At 46.8% G+C, this 22,277-nt stretch overlaps 1 protein-coding gene across 5 annotated transcripts in view; it reads left to right on the top strand.

Annotated features, from left to right (window-relative positions):
- Positions 1–22,277, top strand: part of ANKS1A (ankyrin repeat and sterile alpha motif domain containing 1A) — a 537,122-nt gene that overhangs the window by 391,198 nt on the left and 123,647 nt on the right. For 4 of the 5 annotated variants that reach the window (XM_073575591.1, XM_073575594.1, XM_073575589.1 and 1 more), the window contains 2 exons: positions 18,480–18,578; positions 19,931–20,071. In XM_073575591.1, coding sequence (XP_073431692.1) covers positions 18,480–18,578; positions 19,931–20,071 — 240 coding nt within the window. The remainder of the gene's footprint in view (positions 1–18,479; positions 18,579–19,930; positions 20,072–22,277) is intronic. The other variant, XM_073575593.1, reaches the window with a different exon arrangement.

Raw genomic sequence — 22,277 nt, 5'->3', positions numbered from 1 at the left:
GAAATGTTTTATTAGACACTTTTGGAGAGGTAATAAAGGATATTATGGTTTAAGCAATTAAATATTTTGTGATGGAGCACCCAGAAATCACACTTTAAACGCCTGTGACTTGCTGATAAATGGATTTTCCCAGAAATAGTCTTTAACGAGAATCTGTCACCAGGTTTTTGCTACCTCATATGAGATCAGCATAATGTTGGAAAGGAGACACTGATTCCATAGTTATAGCGCCCAGTAAACTATCAGAGTTCTCAGATGTGTCATGAAACAGATGAGACAGCTAACTCTGCCCACATCAACATCCCAGCACTGATAATCCCCTTACCTTCATTGTAAGTAAACAGTACACAGCCTGATAAATTACACTTTCCTGAAATCTGTGTTTTAACCCCTACACCTGTCCTCAGATTACATAGCAAGAAAACTGCTGACAGATTCCCTTTCAGTTACTATTGGCTACAGTGCTGCTCACCATTATTGGCACACCTTAATTTTATTCATAGACTGTACAATATCTTCTGAAATATATGGCGAGGTACCAAAGTTATAGGCTCAGGATTTTTTAATTAGTGGTGCAAAGTAATACAACAATAAAACATTGTTTTTCAACGTAGATATTGTAATTTCAAAGAATAAAGGCAATTAAGGCACCCCTAATTAATACTTGATTGCATACACTTTGGCATTGATGACAACCTCCAAACAGTTCTTGTAGCCATCTATAAGCTTCTTGCACTTCTCAGCTGGTATTTTCTACCACTCTTCTTTTGCAGTTTGTTCAAGCTCTTTAATGTTCTTTTTCCCAATGGCAGATTTCAGCTCACCCCAAAGATTTTCAATGGGATTGAGGACAGGACTCATTACTAGCCATTTTAAAACAGTCCATTTTTTCTGTTACAACCATTCCTGTGTACTTTTGGATGTGTGCTTTGGGTCAGTGTCTTGCTGGAGGACCCATGATCTTCAATTCAAAGTTTTTTTACACTGGGTAGGACATTTCGCTCTAAAATTTCTTGATAAATCTCTGATTTCGTGATTCCTGTGTTACGGTTAAGACCTCCAGTAGCAGACGCAGCAAAGCAAACCCACAGCATTATGGATCCTCCACCATGCTTAACTGTGTTGGTAGGGTGTTCTTTTTCTTATAAGGTTCATTGTGCCGTCTCAAAACAAACTGTTGCTTTACATTGTCAGAAAGCTCTATTTTTATTTTCTCTGTGTACAGAATATTTTCCCAGAAGGATTGTGGTTTTTCAAGGTACTCTTTGCCAAAGATCAGTCATTCCTTTTTGTCTTTTAATCAGCAATGGTTTCTTCCTTGGCTTTCACCCTTAAAGCTCTGCTTGGTTTAGTGTACGGCGTAAGGTACTTGTGGGAAACCCTGAGCCCAGACTGTTTCAGGTTGGTCTTCAGGTCTTTGGATGTTTGACATGGTGTTTTTTCCACCATTCGGATCAACCTACGAAGACATCTCTTGTCAATGTTCCTCTTTTGCCCACGTCCAGGGAGGTTCTTGATGGATCCATGCTTGGAAAACTTCTTAATAACACTGCGCACTGTTTAAACTGGGATACCAAGGTCTTTAGCGATGACCTTATACCCTTTGGAAGTCTTGTGTTTATTAGTAATAGCAGTTCTGATGTCCTCACAACAAGCTTTAGGTTTTTATATTTTTCCCTTCCAATGTTTTTTGTTTTACATTATTATCATTTGCTCTTTTGTATTTAACATGAGGGCTCTATACAATAAAACAGTTTAACTAATTCATTTTTTTATAAGATATTCTACATTATATACCGTATATACTCGTGTATATGCCGACCCATGCATAAGCCGACCCCCCCCCCCCCCTAATTTTGCCACAAAAAACTGGGAAAACTTATTGACTCGCGTATAAGCCTAGGGTTAAATGGTGGTCCAAGAAGAAGAAGATGCTCCACAGATAAAACTCCCCCATATGCTGCTGCACAAGGGTTAATGCTGGCCCAAAAAGACGCTCCATAAATACCCCCCATATGCTGCTGCACAAGGGTTAATGCTGCCCCATAAGATGCTCCATAAATACCCCCCATATGCTGCTGCACAAGGGTTAATGCTACCTCATAAGATGCACCATAAATACCCCCCATATTCTGCTGCACAAGGGTTAATGCTGCCCCATAAGATGCTCCATAAATACCCCATAATATGCTGCTGCACAAGGGTTAATGCTGACCCATAAGAAGCTCCATAAATACCCCCCTAATATGCTGCTGCACATGGGTTAATGCTGCCCCATAAGATGCTCCATAAATACCCCCCATAATATGCTTCTGCACAAGGGTTAATGCTGCCTCATAAGATGCTCCATAAATACCCCCATATGCTGCTGCAAAAGGGTTAACGCTGCCCCATAAGATGCTCCATAAATACCCCCATAATATGCTGCTGCACAAGGGTTAATGCTGACCCATAAGAAGCTCCATAAATACCCCCGTATGCTGCTGCACAAGGGTTAATGATGCCCCGTAAGATGCTCCAGAAATACCCCCCATAATAGGCTTCTGCACAAGGGTTAATGCTGCCGTATAAGATGCTCCATAAATACCCCCCATATGCTGCTGCACAAGGGTTAATGCTGCACCATAAGATGCTCCATAAATACCCCCCATAATATGCTGCTGCACAAGGGTTAATGCTGCCCCGTAAGATGCTCCATAAATACCCCCCATATGCTGATGCACAAGGGTTAATGCTGCCTCATAAGATGCTCCATAAATACCCCCCATGATATGCTGCTGCACAAGGGTTAATGCTGCCCCATAAGATGCTCCATAAATACCCCCCATATGCTGCTGCAATAAAAAAAAGTCGTAGTTACTCACCGGTTAACTGTATTTTTCGGAGTCCATGACAGCACCACCTGAGAGGGGATCCGCCCTCCAGGAACAGGAAATTCCTCAGATACATAAGGGCGGCACCTCTCCCACGCATCAGTTAGTTTACGGAGCACAAAGAGGACCGCCAAGGTTAATAGCATAATTTATGTACAATACTCTATACAATTATTTATTACCAGTGTACATATAAGAGGTAGAAGTGCACACCCAAATTTAAACTAAAGGGAGGGAATATACGGGTGCTGTTATGGACTCCGAAAAATACCGTTAACCGGTGAGTAACTACGACTTTATTCGGTCGTCCATGACAGCACCACCTGAGAGAATTACAGAGAGTAATAATTACTTTAGGGAGGGACTACAGCCTGCAGAACCCTGACACCAAAGGAGAGGTCTGAGGAAGCACCCAGGTCTAGTCTATAATGGTTGTAAAAGGTGCTCGGAGAGGATCAAATAGCTGCCTTACATATTTGGTCGATCGAGACTTCCGATCTCTCTGCCCACGAGGTTGCCTTGGCCCTGGTAGAATGCGCCCTCAGCTTTCCAGGAGCCGATCTGCCCTTTGAAGTGTATGCTAACGAAATGGCCTCCCTAATCCACCTCGCTAGAGAGCTTTTTGAAGCCCTAAGGCCCTTCTTAGTGCCCTGATAGGAGATAAACAAGGCATTATCTTTTTTCCAGGGGAGGAGACATCTCCTAACGTCTAGAGTGTGTAGTTTCCTTTCCTTTTCGTTCGTGGGATTAGGGAGGAAGGATGGAAGGACTATCTCCTGTGTTCTATGGAAACTGGAGGCTACTTTAGGCAGGTATGCTGGATCAGATGTAAGAATTACCCTGTCGTCCCTCAATTGTATGTAAGGAGGAAGTCTGGATAACGCCTGGATGTCACTTACTCTACGGGCTGATGTCAACGCTACCAGAAGAGCCACTTTAACCCCTTCACGACCTTTGACGCCACGTAGGCATCATGAAAAGTCGTGCCAAAACGACCCATGACGCCTATGTGGCGTCATGAATTTATTGCCCCCCTGCGGGTCGGGTGACCAGGGTCACTGAAAGGTCACCCGACCCGCACACAGAGGACACCTTAGAGTTAACCACAGGGGGCGTGGCTTAGCCCCCACGTGCCTACGATTGCTCTGATTGGCTGTTAAAAGTGAAACTGCCAGTCAGAGCAATTGTAATCTTTCATCAATGAAATTTGATGAAATATTACAAATCCAGCCATGGCCGATGCTGAAATAGTATCGGGCATGGCTGGAGACACTGAACCGACCCCCCCCCCCAACTGACTGTCAAAATCTGCTCCCCCACCTTCCCTCCGATCACCCCCTCTCACCCTGCACGGTGGCTCCGAAGTCCCTCTGGCTGTCCCGGATGTCCCGCAGTGATCAAAATAAAAAAAAGTAAATCACCGCCCCCCCTTATCACCCCCATAGGTAGGAATATATGATAAAATAAAGAAAATATTTTTATTTTTCCATTAGGGTTAGGGCTAGTGTTATGGTTAGGGTTGGGGTTAGGGTTAGAATTAGGGTTAGGCTTAGAATTGGGGTTAGGGTTGGAATTACGGTTAGGGTTGGGATTAGGGTGAGGGGTGGGTTGGGGTTGGGATTACGGTTAGGCTTGTGGTTAGGGTTAGAGTTGGGATTAGGGTTAGGGGTGTGTTGGGGTTAGGGTTGTGGTTAGGGTTATGATTAGGGTTGGGATTAGCAGGGGTGGGATTCAGCGGGTTCTCCACGGTTCGGTGGAACCGGTTGTTAAAAAAGCAGCAGATTCCCTGAACCGGGGAGATTCAGAGCCGTGATTCGGTTCTGAGGACTATACAGGGGCCGGAGCTGCAGCCAGCACAGTGCGGGGATCGCCGCGTCACATCCACAGGGAGCATAGAGCTCACCTCCAGCCCAGCCTCAGGAAGCAAGAACCCGGAACTACAGCTACCGTATATCACGTATATCAGCGTGTGGTGCTGTGAGGACGCGGTCAGGTGCTCAGGTACACGTCGTGACGGAACACGCTGAGTCTGGAGGGGACAGTGGAGTCTCTGGGACAGAGAGGTCTGGGGGAGAGAGAGAAGTCCAGAGGGACAGAAGGGACAGAGGACTAGCTTGGGTCAGATGAGTCCAGAGGGGACTGAGGAGTCTGAGGGAGAGAAAGGAGTCCAGTGGGGACAGAGGAGTCTGGGGTGGACAGAGGAGTACAGAGGGGACAGAGGAGTCTGGGGTGGACAGAGGAGTACAGAGGGGACACAGGAGTCTGGGGTGGACAGAGGAGTACAGAGGGGACACAGAAGTCTGGGGTGGACAGAGGAGAACAGAGGAGTCTGGGGTAGACACAGGAGTTTGGGGTGGACAGAGGAGTACAGAGGGGACACAGGAGTTTGGGGTGGACAGAGGAGTACAAAGGGGACAGAGAAGTACAGAGGGGACACAGGATTCTGGGGTGGACAGAGGAGTACAGAGGGGACACAGGAGTCTGGGGTGGACAGAGGGGACAGAGGAGTCTGGGGTGGACAGAGGACCTGTGCCTGCCTATTGGGGACCTGTGCAGCACTGTGCTGCCTATTGGGGACCTGTGCAGCACTGTGCTGCCTATTGGGGAACCTGTGCAGCACTGTGCTGCCTATTGGGGAACCTGTGCAGCACTGTGCTGCCTATTGGGGAACCTGTGCAGCACTGTGCTGCCTATTGGGGAACCTGTGCAGCACTGTGCTGCCTATTGGGGAACCTGTGCAGCACTGTGCTGCCTATTGGGGAACCTGTGCAGCACTGTGCTGCCTATTGGGGAACCTGTGCAGCACTGTGCTGCCTATTGGGGAACCTGTGCAGCACTGTGCTGCCTATTGGGGACTTGTGCAGCACTGTGCTGCCTATTGGGGACCTGTGCAGCACTGTGCTGCCTATTGGGGACCTGTGCTGCCTATTGGGGACCTGTGCTGCCTATTGGGGACCCGTGCTGCCTATTGGGGACCCGTGCTGCCTATTGGGGACCCGTGCTGCCTATTGGGGACCCGTGCTGCCTATTGGGGACCTGTGCTGCCTATAGGGAACAGCTCCTTGACTGCGCCCCTACTTGTATATGTTTGAGGAAAAGGTGAGTGTAAATGGGTGTGGCTTAATGGGTGTGGCTTAAAACGGGTGTGGTTTTCCTACAAACACAGAACCTGTTGTTAAAAATTTGAATCCCACCACTGGGGATTAGGGTTAGGGGTGTGTTGGGGTTAGGGTTAGGGTTTTTTTTATTTTCATGGCTCTGCTTTAGAAACTTCTGTGAAGCACTTGGGGGTTCAAAGCGCTCACCACACATCTAGATTAGTTCCTTGGGTGGTCTAGTTTCCAAAATGGGGTCACTTGAGGGTGTATTCCACTGTTTAGGTACATCAGGGGCTCTGCAAACGTAACATGACACCCGCAGACCTTTCCATTAAGTCGGCATTTCAAAACATCACTACTTCCTGTCATGATCTCAGTGCGGGTTTGACTCGCACACGTGGGGTTAATGTCTGGAACCAGTGCTGATGACTGGCATTTCTGGGGTTAAAGGTTGTGATCCCAGTGCAGGCTTACCTGCACACCTGGGGCTGTGATTGTGGCCTCTCCCTGGTTCTGGGAGAGGCTTCTTATAGCCTCAGGACGCTCCCATCCCCGTCAGTTATACTTTCGCCCTTGGCATTGTGTGGTGACCCCTGAGTGTGTTTGTGCTGTGTTCTGGTTGCTTGACTCTCTGTGTACGACTCGGTCTGTTCTCTGGATATTGCTTTGGATTCTGCTTGGTACCTTCTGTGTCTGTTTGGTTTTGACTTCTGCTTGGCCCTGATTATCCGTTCTGTCTCATCCCTGGTACTTTACTGATATCTTTGTGTATGATCTCCGTTTTGCCTGACTGAGTATTTCTGTATAGTGTCCTGCCATCTCTGAAAGCAGGACGCTAAGCCCCGCCCCCTTGCAGTCACAGGACAGTAGGTCCTGTGACTGCTTGCTAAACTTCAGCGTCCACAGGTCCTGTGTATCTGTACTTTCCGGCTATACCTGACCCCGGGCCCCCCTACAGTGCGGGTGAGTCCCTGCTCAGTGGAGGCTGCACGCCGGCGCTGACAGGATCCTGACATTATAACTGACCGTTAAGTTTTTGGGTTTTTTTTTTTTTTCTTTCTCGCTGAGAAATATGGATCCCATACAATCTCTTGCTGAGCAAATGAAAAAACTGAGTCAGATGTTTCAGGGTTTATCTCTGGAGCAGCAAGCTCTGGCTCGTTCTCAGCAGCAGGTTTCTGAGACAGTGCGGGGGGCTTTAGCTGCTGGGACTCTGGGGGCTGGGGCGAGTGATTTTGTTTTGGTGTCCCCAGAACCACCTGTTAAACTGCCTGATTTCTTTTCTGGGAACAAAAAGGAGTTCAGGGTCTTCATGGAGAGGTGCAAACTCTTCTTTAGTTTGAGGCCACGTTCCTCTGGGGATGAAAGTCAGAAGGTTGGGGTCATTATGTCTCTGTTAAGAGGGTCCCCACAAGCTTGGGCTTTCTCCCTTCCTCTCACTGCCCCTGAGAGTATGTCTGTGAATGCGTTTTTTGAGGCCCTCGGGCACATATATGATGAGCCGGACCAAGTGCGATTGGCAGAGGACATGGTGATGAGTGTCTGTCAGGGGAAACACTCGGCTGAGTGGTTTTGTACAAAATTCCGCCGCTGGGCCGCAGAGGTCTCTTGGGACAACGCCGCACTCCGAGGACTCTTTCGCAGAGGCTTGTCCGAGCGGTTACAGGATGCCTTGGCATTACATCCCCCACCTAACTCACTCGAGGACGCCATGACCCAGGCCGTCCGGATGGACCGCAGGCTGCGGGCCAGGGGGGTGATGCAGGCGGAGTCTCCATTGTTCCCTAGTGGAAAAGAGACTGTTTCTGTGCCCATGGTCGTAGGGGCTCTCTCCCTGAAGGAAAAGGAGAGAACGCCGGAGAGAAAAGCAGTTATGCTTCTACTGTGGTAAATCGGGACATTGGAAAAGGGAGTGTCCTGATTGTCCATCCTCAACCCGGTCGACGGGAAGCGACTAGGTCTGGGTAGTCAGCGGGGAGACTACTCAGACTCTCAGGTACCCTTTTCCTTGTTTTCTAAGGTGTTGCTTCATGTGGAATTGTTAGTGGACGATTGTTGTTTTCCCTCTACAGCTTTCGTGGACTGCGGATCATCCATCAATCTCATTGACTCCCAATTGCTCACACGCTGTAAGATAGGGACAGTTAGACTTAAGGATCCGATCAAAGTGGTGGCCATTGACTCCTCCCCCCTCACTAAAGAGGGAATTCTCTTTATGTCTGACTTGTTTTCGCTCAAAGTGGGCGCTACCCATGTGGAAAAATTAAGTTGTTTGGTTCTGGACAATCTACCAGCAGGATTGGTGTTGGGCATGCCCTGGTTACAACGCCATAACCCAGTCATTAACTGGAAAACGGGGGAGATTGTTCAGTGGGGGTTTAATGATTCGATGTTATGTGATAAGTCTGCACTATTGGTTGAACCTGTTAAATTTGTATCTGTGTCATCTGTCGAGCTGGAAGGTATTCCGGAGTACCTGAAAGAATTCGAAGATGTGTTCTCTGAAAGCAAGGCCGAGACGTTGCCGCCACATAGACCCTTTGACTGAGCTATCGAGTTAGTCCCGGGGGCTAAATTGCCTAAAGCCCGTCTGTTTAATTTATTTGTCCATGAATGATTACATTGCTGAGAGTCTTCGCAAAGGACACATACGTCCCTCAATCTCACCTGTGGCGGCAGGGGTTTTTTTTGTAAAGAAAAAAGATTGCGTTTTACGTCCCTGCCTCGATTTTCGTGAGCTCAACAAGATTACTGTACGAAATACGTACCCCCTTCCGTTGATTCCCGATTTGTGTAACCAACTTTCAGGGGCAAAATGGTTCTCCAAACTGTATCTTCAGGGGGCATATAATTTGATAAGGGTCCGGGAGGGGGATGAATGGAAAACCGCGTTCCTCACGACCGAGGGACTGTTTGAAAATTTAGTCATGCTGTTTGGTCTTACCAATGCCCCAGCCATATTTCAGAATTTCATCAATGTGGTATTCTCGGATCTTATTGGTCGTTTTGTTGTTATTTACTTAGACGATATTCTGATATACTCTCCCGACAGTCAATCTCATCTGAATCATGTACGAACAGTTCTCCAAAGACTGAGAGAAAATCATCTGTATGCCAAATTGGAGAAATGTGTGTTTTTTGTTCAAGAATTTTTTTGGGGGGATTAATTGTGTCCTGTGAGGGTTTTCGCATGGACCCCAAGAAGGTGCAGGCCATTGCGGATTGGGTGCAACCCCGAGACCTTAAGGGTCTTCAGCGCTTCTTGGGGTTTGCCAATTACGGTATTACCGCAAATTTATTTGGGGGTTTTCACAGGTGGTCAAACCACTCACAGATCTTACTTGTAAAGGTACGGATGTGAGAAACTGGTCCTCGCTCACAAAAGAGGCCTTTGCGACCCTGAAAAGAAGCTTTATGTCTGCTCCCGTATTAGTACAGCCAGATCCGTCCAAACCATTCGTCGTGGAAGTGGACGCCTCGGAGGTGGGGGTGGGGGCGGGGGCGGTGTTGTCCCAAGGGCTTGCCACTCTAACCAACCTCAGGCCATGTGCTTTCTTTTCCAAGAAGTTCTCTGCTGCGGAAAGAAATTACAACGTAGGCAATAGAGAGCTTCTTGCGGTCAAACTGGCGTTTGAAGAATGGAGGCACTTTTTGGAGGGGGCCAGTCACCTGGTTAGGGTGATCACGGATCACAAAAATTTGTCATACATTGAGTCTGCTAAAAGACTTAATGCCCAGACAGGCCAGTTGGTCACTTTTTTTTTCCCCGTTTTCAGTTTCCGATTACATTTCGTCCAGGGTCTAAGAATGTCAAGGCTGACGCCTTATCGCGCAGTTTTCAGCCGGTATCGCCCCCTGAGCCACCATCCCCAATTCTTCAACCTGGAGTTGTGATAGCAGAGGTCTCGTCTGAATTGGAACGGGAGATTCAGGGGGCCCAGTCGCAGGCCCCGGCGGCCAAGCCGGAGGGGAAGTTGTTTGTCCCAGAGCAACTTCGCCTGAAACTCTTGCAGGAGTTCCATGAATCCAAGCTGAGTGCTCACCCTGGTATTTCAGCCACGCGTCTGGCGGTGGCTAGGATCCTTTGGTGGCCTACCCTTGGTTTGGACACAAAAAAAATTAATTGCTGGTTGTGGGGTCTGCGCTCGTTCTAAAAGCTCTCATAGCCGGCCGGCAGGGGAGCTGATGCCCTTGGCAGTGCCCGAAAGACCATGGACTCACTTATCCATGGATTTTGTTACCAATCTCCCTCCATCTAAGGGTAATACAGTGGTATGGGTAGTGGTGGACAGGTTTTCTAAGCAAGCTCATTTTGTACCACTGTCCGCACTACCGTCAGCTGAGACGTTGTCCAGGCTGTTTGTGCAGCATGTCGTCCGGTTGCATGGGGTACCCCTGAATGTGGTGTCTGATCGTGGTTTGTGGCTAAGTTTTGGCATGCTTTCTGCAAAAAATTAGGGATGTCTCTGTCCTTTTCGTCTGCATACCATCCTGAGAGCAATGGTCAGACGGAGCGCACTAACCAGTCCCTGGAACAGATCCTCAGGTGGCTAACCTCTGCTAGACAGAATGACTGGTGCGATGCACTGCCGTTGGCTGAATTTGCCTTCAATAGTCGGGTGAGTCAATCCACGGGTATGACTCCTTCTTTGATCAATTATGGGTTCAGTCCTCATTTTGGTGAGTTTTCTCGTCTCGACTCGGGGTGTCCCAGGGCTGAGGGCTCTGTTCAGTGATTACAGAATACGTGGGCAGAAGTTCAGCGGAGTATATCTAGGTCTCAGCGCAGGTATAAGTTTTTCGCGGACAGGAAACGAACACCAGGGCCCACGTTTCAGGTTGGAGACAAGGTTTGGCTGTCCACGCGAAACATTAAGTTGAAGGTTCCTTCAGCCAAGTTGGGTCCCAAATTCATTGGTCCATACAAGATTGTGGAAAAAATCAATCCAGTGGCGTATAGGCTGTGCCTTCCACCCTCTTTCAAGATCCCTAACGTCTTCCACAAATCTCTACTGAAACCTTTTGAAGCAGTCCGGGGAGACTCCGAGTCCGCTGCTCCTCCTGTTTTGGTCGAGGGGCAAGTGGAGTACGAGGTTGGTCATGTCGTAGATTCCAGGTTGGTATGGCAGTCGGTACAGTACCTGGTTCATTGGTAGGGACCGGAAGACAGGTCCTGGGTACCGGCCCGGTTGATGCATGCTAATCGCCTGGTGCGGGCTTTCCATGCTAAGTACCCGGGCAAGCCTGGGGGTCCAGAGGCCCCCGTTGAGAGGGGGGTACTGTCATGATCTCAGTGCGGTTTTGACTCACACACTTGGGGTTAATGTCTGGAACCAGGGCTGATGACTGGCATTTCTGGGGTTAAAGGTTGTGATCCCAGTGCAGGCTTACCTGCACACCTGGGGCTATGATTGTGGCCTCTCCCTGGTTCTGGGAGAGGCTTCTTATAGCCTCAGGACGCTCCCATCCCCGTCACTTATACTTTCGCCCTTGGCATTGTGTGGTGACCCCTGAGTGTGTTTGTGCTGTGTTCTGGTTGCTTGATTCTCTGTGTACAACTCGGTCTGTTCTCTGGATATTGCTTTGGATTCTGCTTGGTACCTTCTGTGTCTGGTTTTTACTTCTGCTTGGCCCTGACTATCCGTTCTGTCTCATCCCTGGTACTTTACTGATATCTTTGTGTATGACCTCCGTTTTGCCTCTCTGAGTATTTCTATATAGTGTCCCGCCATCTCTGAAAGCAGGACGCTAAGCCCCGCCCCCTTGTCGTCACATGACCGTAGGTCCTGTGTATCTACTTTCCGGCTGTACCTGACCCCGGGCCCCCCTACAGTACGGGTGAGTCCCTGCTCAGCGGAGGCTGCATGCCGGCGCTGACAGGATCCTGACACTTCCCTTCCGAGCCCCAACGTGTTCCCAAACAGTGGTCCCCCCCACATATGGGGTACCAGCATACTCTGGACAACAACTTTTGGGGTCCAATTTATCCTGTTACCATTGTGAAAATAAAAAATAGCGGGCTAAAAAATCATTTTTGAGCAAAAGAAATTGATTTTTTTATTTTCACTGCTCTGCATTATAAACTTCTGTGAAGCACTTGGGGGTTCAAAGTGCTCACAACACATCTAGATAAGTTCCTTCGGGGGTCTAGTTTCCAAAATGGGGTCAATTGTGGGGGAGTTCCAATGTTTAGGCACACAGGGGCTCTCCAAACGCAACATGGTGTCCGCTAACGATTGGAGCTAATTTTCCAATCAAAAAGTCAAATGGCGCTCCTTCCCTTCCGGGCCCTGCCGTGCGCCCAAACAGTGGTTTATGACCACATATGAGGTATTGGTGTGCTCAGGAGAAATTGCCCAACAAATTTTAGGATCCATTTTATCCTGTTGCCCATGTGAAAATCAAAAAACTGAGGCTAAATAAAATTTATGTGAAAAAAATTACTTTTTTTTTTTTTTTTACGGATCAATTTGTGAAGCACCTGGGGGTTCAAAGTGCTCACTATGCATCTAGATAAGTTCCTTGAAGGGTCTAGTTTCCAAAATAGGGTCACTTGTGGGGGAGCTCCAATGTTTAGGCGCACAGTGGCTCTCCAAACGCGACATGGCAACCGCTAAATATTCAAGCATATTTTCCATTCAAAAAGTCAAATGGCGCTCCTTCCCTTCTGAGCCCTGCCGTGCACCCAAACAGTGGTTTATGACCACATATGAGGTATCAGTGTACTCAGGAGAAATTGCCCAACAAAATTTAGGATCCATTTTATCCTATTACCCATGTGAAAATGAAAAAATTGATAAAAGAAAATTTATATTGGAAAAATTAAAATGTCCATTTTTTCCCTCCACGTTGCTTTAGTTCCTGTGAAGCACCTGAAGGGTTAATAATCTTCTTGAATGTAGTTTTGAGTAGCTTGAGGGGTGCAGTTTTTAGAATGGTGTCACTTTTGGGTATTTTCTGCCATATAGACTCCTCAAAGTGACTTCAAATGTGAGGTGGTCCCTAAAAAAAATGGTTTTGTAAATTTTGTTGTAAAAATGAGAAATCGCTGGTCAACTTTTAACCCTTACAACTTCCTAACAAAGTTGTGCTGATGTAAAGTAGACATGTGGAAAATGTTATTTATTAACTATTTTGTGTCAGATAACTCTCTGGTTTAACAGAATAAATATTAAAAATTTGAAAATTGCGAAATTTTCAAAATTTTCGCCAAATTTCCGTTTTTTTCACAAATAAATGCAAAAATTATCGACCTAAATTTACCACTAACATGAAGCCCAATATGTCACGAAAAAACAATCTCGGAATCGCTAGGATACGTTGAGTTATCACCTCATAAAGGGACACTGGTCAGAATTGCAAAAAATGGCCAGGTCATTAAAGTCAAAATTGGCTTGGTCATGAAGGGGTTAAGAGACAGATTTTTTTTTTTTTGTAGAGTCTGATGAGAGAGGTTCAAACGGGGCCTCTGTCATGGCCGTGAGGACAAGGTTCAGATCCCATGGCATAAATTTATTTCTTACCACTGGTCTGGACCTGCCTGTTGCCTTAATAAATCTATTGATCCAATACTTACTGGCGATGTTGCAGTTAAAAAGGGCCCCTAAGGCTGACACCTGTACTTTAAGCGTGCTGGTGGAAAGCCCGATGTCATGACATCTTTGCAGGAATTCTAGGATCTGCGCTATCGGCGCGGACTGGCCAGCTACTACCCCTGAAACTTGAAGGAATCTTTTCCAGATCCTAACGTAAATTTTGGTTGCAATTGGTTTTCTGCTCTTAAGCAGGGTGTTAATTAGGGCTGGGGATAAAACCTTTCTCCTTTAGTAGTGACCGTTCAAAATCCACGCCGTCAAATGTAGGCCAGCCACCTGAGGATGGTAAACTGGGCCCTGGGATAGGAGATCTGGGATGTCTGGTAGGACCCATGGGTCGGACACCGACATGGTCCTGAGGCATGAGAACCATGCCCTCCTGGGCCAAAACGGGGCGATAACTATAATCCTCGCCTTGTCCTTCCTGACTTTCCTCATCACCAAGGGTAGAAGGGACAGGGGAGGGAAGGCATATGCTAGCCTGAAGTCCCATTTGACCAGAAGAGCATCTACTGCCAGCGGCTTTTCTCTGGGATTTAGAGAGCAAAACTGAGGCACCTTCCTGTTCTCTCTGGTGGCGAAGAGGTCCTCTTCTGGCTGCCCCCATTTTTGTACGATCAGGTCGAAGATGGAGGTTTTTAAGGACCATTCCCTTTGTCTTAGAAGGTTGCGGCTTAGGAAGTCCGCCGTTGTGTTTTCTCTTCCTTTTATGTGCAGAGCTGTTAAAGACAGAAGATGTTGCTCTGCCAATTGGAACAGCTGCTCTGCTACCTTCATCAGGGGTCTGAAACGAGTCCCACCTTGGTGATTGATGTAAGCGATGGTGACCTGATTGTCGGAGAATATTCGAACATGGGTGACCCTGTAGATACACAAGAAGGTTTTTAACTGCCCACTCTACGGCTTTTAGCTCTTTCAGGTTGGAGGACATTTCCAACTGATGGTAATCCCATACGTCCTCGATTAAGACCCCCCCCCCCCATGTGGGCCCCCCAAATAGTAGGGCTTGTGACTGTGGTGACTACCCGGGTTACGTTATATTCCCAGGGCACCCCTCTGGCTAGATTGTTTTCCTCTAGCCACCAATCAAGGGATTTTATAGTATGTTGGGATAAAGTCAACTGGCCTTCTAGGTAACCCCCCCAGGATTTTTTGATGAAATAAAACCTCGCCCTGTAGCACCCTTGTATGGAACCGGGCCCATCGAACCGTGGGGATGGAGGACAAGAGAGAACCTAGGAGGGACATTGCCTTCCTAAGAGACATGGTGGGGTTATTGGAGGCGTTCAAGACCTGATGATGTAGGCAAACTAATTTTTCGAGTGGAAGACGACAGTCCTGATTCTGCGAATCTAGGATTAGGCCCAAGAACTGCTGAACTTTCATGGGCTGTAGACGGGACTTCTTAATGTTTAGTAGCTACCCTAACCGTTCCAGCGCTGATTTTGCTTTTTGCAATTGATCCCGACAATGGTCTGCTGTTCTGCCTACAATAAGGAAGTCATCCAGGTAGGGGATTACCAGGATATCTGCTTCTCGTAGATGGGCCATAACCTCCGCTATAACTTTAGTGAACACTCGGGGGGCGACTGCAATACCAAAGGGAAGGACGACATATTGGAAATGCTGTACCGACCCCTCTAAATGAACCGCTACTCTGAGGAAACGCTGATGAGACGTATGGATGGGTATATGGTAGTAGGTGTCTTTTAAATCCAACACCACCATAAAGAAGTTTTCAAACAGTAACTTTATTGTGGAATTAATCGTTTCCATTTTAAATGGCCGAATGATCAGGTATCTATTGAGTGCCTTCAGGTTGATTATGGTCCTGTAAGAGCTATCCGGCTTACGGACCAAAAATAGAGGGGAGTAGAAGCCTTCGCCCTTCTCTGCCTCTGGTACCTTTATCAGTACCTTTTTATGGCATAGGTCACGGATTTCGGTCTCTAGGGCAGTCTGTTCCGACAGGGAAGACCTGAGCGAGGTGACCTTAAAACTGTTCCGCGGGGCACAGGAAAATTCTAGCCTTAGACCTGAGGCTACCAACACCAGGATCCAGTTACTGTTTGAGATCAGTGACCAGGCTTGGTAGAAGGCCGATAGTCTACCTCCCACCGGAGCCGCTAGTCATTGGGGAGGTTTCTTGGTCTCACGGGATGCTTCCTGGCGTCCCCCTCCAAACATAAACCTGGTACCTTTTTTCTTTTTATCTTCCCATCTGCCCCGGTCTCTGGATGATCTTCTACGAAAAAATCTCTTCCTAGCGAAGGGACGTCTATAGGAAGGGGTTGGCAGGGAAGGGAAATTCTTTTTATTGTCGCCGGCTTTCTCCAGCAGTTCATCTAGGACTGGACCGAATAGATATTCTCCCTCACATGGGATGGAGCAAATCCGGGATCTGTCATGGATATTTCCGGGCCAACACTTTAGCTATATAGCCCTTCGGACTGCATTTGATAGACCTGTGCCTTGGCCGCCATTCTTGCAGAATCTGCGGAAGCGTCTGCTAAAAAGGCTGCAGCATTCTGCGTTGGAGCCGCGCGCGCGTCTGAGAGGGCGGCTAGTCGACTGGAACTGACTGCGCACTTCCGGTTTGCTGAGGAGTCCGACCCTGAGAAACTTGCTCTCTTTCTTTTCTCGGATGACTCCACTGGGGATACGGATTTTAGAGCTTTAACTTCCGTCCTGATAATTTCCCTTAGACTCTTAGCGAAGTCAGGGGTTTCTTCCGCCACCTGTAGGAGTGGGGAAAGGTAAGGAAGTATGTATGGTAATCTTTTGGGAATACTCCCTTTTTTTTTTTTTTTTCCCTACCGTCTGCCGTATACATGACTGACACAGTTTTTTAGGGTAGGCATCTGGCAAGGGACAATTGCAAAGGGCGCACTCCCTGTTTTTCGCTTTATCAGCGCACTTCTTCCCCTACAGGAGAAAAAAAAATATAAGGGGAACACTGCATCAGGGCACATTCACGAAGATCTCTTACCCTGAGCAGAAGGCGTAGGCAAAGGTTCACGGGGGGGGGGGTACGTTCCTGCTCTCGGTCCAGCTGGGCCACGGGAGCTTCTGGCTCATCCATTGCCCATTGCTGCACCTGGGCCAAAGCAGCCCCTGCAGCGATTCTGTGGCCTTTTATACTTAACCCCCCCCCCCCCCCGCACCACCACCAGAAATCCGGGTTAGCAGGTATCATGGCCAGGGGCATAGTTCCCCTCCATTCCCCCTCCCGAGACGTCCATGGACCCCACCACCCTGTGCCTCGCCCCCACGCTGCACCTGGCGACGCACACAGGAGAAAAGCCGGCCGGCATTTGACTTCGGTCTGGCGCCACCGCCCCCGCCGACCGCGTCACTTCCGGCCTCCGTGAACGCGCGGGGGCGCGCAGACCGCCAGCGACACGGCACCGCCCGACCAGGCACAGTGCTCCCTGTCCGTCACCAAGCCACAGCAGCCAGCCCCAGACCGCAACCTGGACCGCGGGGAGACCGCACAAGGAGGGCCAGGAATCGGCGTCCGGGGGGGAGACTCTACGTACCTGCCGGCCCTGGAGTCGGGCATCCTCCGGACCCCGCTCCCACCTGCTCCGCACACAGTTGTGGAGCCCTGCCTGGGCTCACCGTAGGCGCTTTCAGGGGACCCCGCACTGCCCGAGGTAGGAGACCCCCCCCCGCTACCTGAGTCGGACAGCTGGCCTGGGGATTCCTCGTCCATAATAGTGAGATCTGTAGGGAATCCTGTCCTCCAGGAACAGGAAACCAACTGATGCGTGGGAGAGGTGCCGCCCTTATGTATCTAGGATTTCCTGATCCTGGAGGGCGGATCCCCCCTCTCAGGTGGTGCTGTCATGGACGACCGAATAAAAAGACATACTCACTTCTCTGTCGCTGGGGCCAGGTGCTGGTGTCCTGAGCCCCCGACACCGGCAATATTTACCGGTTCCTGTTCCTTCGCCATCCACCGCTGTGTCTCCCGGGTTTCTGCAGTGACAGCAGAGGGCACACACTGACTACGTCATCGCGCCCTCTGCCGTCACAGCAGGAGGACCCGGAGACACAGTGGTGCACGGCGATGGAACGAGGGACAGGTGAATATTGCTCTGCCCCTGTCATATTCACCCATCCTGGCGCACGGTCTTCTCTGCAGCCCCCGCTTCTCCCTCTGCCATCTGCTTCCTGCATTCAGCTGGTCAGGTGTTACCGCTCATTAAACTCATAAATATGCGCATATTCATTAGTTTAATGAGCGGTACCAGGTGACCGCTGAACGCAGGAAGCAGACGGCAGAGGGAGAAGCAGGGGCTGCTGAGAAGTGCCAGGAGGGGTGAGTATGATCTCTGACCCCCCGCCCACCCCCCGGTATATGACTCACGTATAAGCCGGAAGGGTGACTCTCAGCCTAAAAAAAAATGGACTGAAAAGCTCGGCTTATACACGATTATATACGGTACTTAAAATTCATGGGTGCCAATAACGATAAGCAGGACTGTATTTATAATAATTGTTCGCAAACTGACACTTTTTGTTTTTGTCTAAGTGAATAATGTGAGATTTTTAATGCTTCTAAATGAAACTCAAGACTGAAAAATCAAGATTTCAGATCTGAAGGTTTTATTTGCCATGGTAGTGCCTGTCATGACATACCCTGCCTTATTGTTGTTGCTCAAAACTTACAGAGCAGAAGCAATTTGGACCGATCTTCTGGCCAACAGACCAGGAGAGGCAATGCAATTAACATTTGAAAAATATATAGTCTGCAAACAACCAACAACAGACTACCATTGCAACATAAACATTAGAAAAAAACAGTTATACTCTTTTGGATTAGACATATTTATAATTGATCATTTGATGATTACTTTGTTAAATATGTTGCAGTCTTCTTTTTGCTTTAATTTATTCTTTTCATGCAGGCAGATAATATTCTAGAAGACCAGGACCTTGTAGATATTGGGATCCTGGACCAACAACATCGTAAACGACTTCTTCAAGCAGCTCATACCTTACCAAAGGTAAGACACAGACGTTTTATTTGTAGAAATCCACCAATTCCTATACATTCTTCAGAACGTTGTCCATTATAGTTAGATGAATTTTTTCTATATTTTTGTTTTTATTTTTTTTCTAATTTTGAGTCCAGAATATCAGCTTTGAAAATACACAAAGATCATTATTATTTGGGGTACAGCTTTCGTTTGGAGTCGGGGATCAGTATGAAAGCTGTTCTTGGTTGTGCCGATGTGAGTGGAGTGGAACTGGAAGGGGTGAAATTATGTCAGGAGCAAAGTTCACATGACACAAATTTGCCATAAACACATTGTTTGTAGATTTTTCTGAAAATTTGCTGTAATTGGAAGCTGAACTTCAAATTCTTGTATTCTCATTCAGATCTACATGCAGAATATCACCAATGCAATTAAATAGGAGCTAATTTGGAGATACAAAATCCCTAATAAATTTGTATTGCAAGCAGAATTTCAACAGATTCTTTCAAGGTTCAGATGTAAAATCCACTTTTAAGTCTTGCCAAAATGTGGATTATGTCAAAATTGCCTCATTAACAACTCTCCCTGAGGTGTAACTGGATGAGGAAGTTGTTTAACCAAGACATATGCAATGTGTGCCAGGGGGCAGAGAACAAGCCATTTTGTCTTGGCCAGACTATTTAGTTTCACGGTGCTAAAGCAGCAAACTAAATATGTACTTTGGATAAGGGAAATGTATGGCATATCTCTATGCAGACAGACCTGTCATTAGTGTCTATGCAGCCCATCAATGTTTACATGAGATGTGCTGCCGGAAACAACGATTTAATGGGCCGCATAAACGATTCAGATAACTTGCTCTCCAGCTTATCTGCAGCATGTTTAGGCGGATCTGGTTTTGAGTGTTTTAGGAACGATCATTTGGTTGAATTAAGTATGAAAAGATCTTGTTTCCAGATGAGGGTGGAGCCAGTATTTAAAGCTTTTAATTCATATACTATGGTACATTTACCTAGGTTGAAGCTACATATGTACAGTCAAGTACAACCTTCTCGCATCAGTTATAAATCATTCAATGCTAACATTTTTATCAAATATATTGTCCTTAGATATTCTTGTAGCTCTATAGAACAACTCATTGTTTTTTGTCCCTTAGCCAATTCTTTACCCACGTTCATAAGTTCCTCCAGTCTCTGCATCTCTAGTTTGTCGTGTTTATTCAGTCATTTAATGATTTTCTCCTTTTTTGTAATTTGCACTCATCCTCTAGGTAGAAATACATATGACACTTCAAGATTGACAGTTGTGTAGCATGATGTGGAAAGTTACAGTATTTTAATATCATTAATGGTTTTGCCTTTTAAATGTTTTTTTTCTAGCCATTCCCACTTTCATGGGACATGTCTGTAGCCGCATGGCTGCATACTCTGTCCCTTCAGCAGTATGCTTCCAGCTTTCTTAGCAGTGGTTATACCTCTATGGAAACGCTTCGCAGTTTATGGGAACTTGAGATCGTAAATGTGAGTTGTCTTCTATCCTCATTATGACTAGTGACTAGACATCTTAGCTTTCCACCTTCTGTTGGGTTCCAGCCAAACGTCTCCATTTTCACAGTTTTTTACTTTTATTTTTGCTCTGCATTCAACATATAAAATAAAGACTGAATTAGGCTGGTTTCACACTTGCGTTTTTTCGCGCTGGATTTTAGCGCTAAAAAACGCATGCGTTTTTTTTCCCTATATTTTGCATGGGATGCGCTTATGTGCGCATACACATGCGTTTGTATGCGTTTTTCCGCGCATGCGTTTTTTTGCGGTATGCGCTCGGGCGCACAAAATGCATCCTGTTGCATTTTTTGGGCGTCCGACTTGCCTCAAAAAAACGCATGCGCGCGCAATGCGTTTTTTTACAGCAAGACACCCATTATAAGTCTATGGGTGCGCATATGTGCGCATTGGCATGCTTATGTATGCGTTTTTTTGCGCATGCGTTTTTTTTTTTTACCATTAGTTGGACAATGGAATTTAGGGGTTTGGGTTAGAGTTAGGGTTAGTTAAGGGGGTTTAGGGCTAGGGTTAGGGTTAGCTAGGGTTTAGGGTTAGGGTTTGGGTTAGGGTTAGTAGGCTTTGGTTAAGGGTTAGGGTTAGTATGGTTTGGTTAAGGGTTAGGGTCAGGGTTAGGGTTAGGATCAGGGTATGGTTTGGTTAAGGGTTAGGGTTAAGGTTAGGGTCAGGGTTAGGGTTAAGGGTCAGGGTTAGGGTTAGGATTAGTAAAGTCATGGTTTGGGTTAGTGTGAGGGGCCACCTAATGTTGGAAAAAAAACGCAAACGCGGTAAAAACGCACTAAAAACGCATACAAACGCATAAAAACGCTGCTTTTTTTTCATGCATGCTCATAAAAATGCTTGAAAAAGCGCAGCATTTGTATGCGTTTTTTCGCGGGAAAAACGCGCTGCAAAAAAAAAAGCAAGTGTGAAAGTAGCCTAAGTGTTTGTTATTCCACCCTTTAATCTTAAAACACCACTCCATGTTTTTTTTTTATTTTACTGCTGGAGTAGTACTTTAAATGTAAGACCTGTACCCCCTTTGTTATACCCACTTTCCACTGCCTTTATAGGTTTCCACACTGCTCCGTCTCCTGTGAAAATTAACCTGCCGGTGCACTCCAGTGTCTGCTGAAGCACGTCGGAGGTCACTTTTCAATACAGATCTATGAGAGCCTCGTTCTTGCTCTCATAGAGTACTATTGAGAGGTTGAGAGCGGAGTTTCTGACTTCTGGCTGTCAGAAGCTGCGCTCACAAAATGGCTGAAAACCGGGAAAGACACCCAAGGGTGAGCATATCGCTGGGGGGCTAGTAGCTTACTCTTCAAGCACCACTTCAGTGCTGAAAAAAAAATGCTGGACTGGTGCTTTAATGATTCAAGAAAGAGCAGATGATTTCAGCTCTTCATAAAGACCAAAGATTAAATGGTCTGTACACTACTAAAAAAGTTTCCAAAAGTTCCAATTATAGTTCTTCAAATTTATATATATTTATATTTTTTGGCACAGCCAGCTCACCACTTTGAAGAAAGCCAGGAATAAGTAAAGCCTGCGGTTGAAGTTCACACGGAAAACGGATTGGGATAAATCCTTACATGTAAAAGGAATAGTATGGTTTCTCCAGCGATCAGTCCAATGGTGGGGGAAAATATAACTTTTATTTTTCCATTAAAAAGGTTCCACGTTTCTTCAGTAACAATTTTGCATATAGTCAATCCCTTTTGGACGACATGTTTCGTCACTAAATGTGTCTTCTTCCAGGTCCAAGTGAGGAATGAATCAAAACCGATTATATAGTATGAAGCCAGGGAAAAACACCACTGAATTTCTGGGTGTTACCCTTTCTAGAAACTGGCTGGTGTGTATAGGAGATTCCAAGTGGATTTAGTTCAGCCAAATTAACCCTATAAACAGCAGTAACCCTTTGCGGTGTTGTTCCATCGCCAAGGACTTCACCAACATGAAAGAAACAAATAATTAAAATCAATTTTAAAAACAAATAAAATCAATCGATACCTTTAAGATACAGAAATTTGTATGAAACATTCAGATATTCTACAGCACAAGAATAGTTAATATTGGAATTATTTGATACTGGATCAATTACTGTTACTGTGAAACCACTATTAAAGTATCACCATTTATGTTTAATATTGCGTTATCAAGTCCATGCGGCTATTCA

This window comes from Dendrobates tinctorius, unplaced genomic scaffold, assembly GCF_039654945.1.
Source record: "Dendrobates tinctorius isolate UK_male_01 unplaced genomic scaffold, ASM3965494v1 ptg000045l, whole genome shotgun sequence".
NCBI classification, from domain to species: domain Eukaryota; kingdom Metazoa; phylum Chordata; class Amphibia; order Anura; family Dendrobatidae; genus Dendrobates; species Dendrobates tinctorius.
Note: the sequence above shows the minus strand (reverse complement) of the source record. Positions and strands in the feature narration are given on the sequence as shown.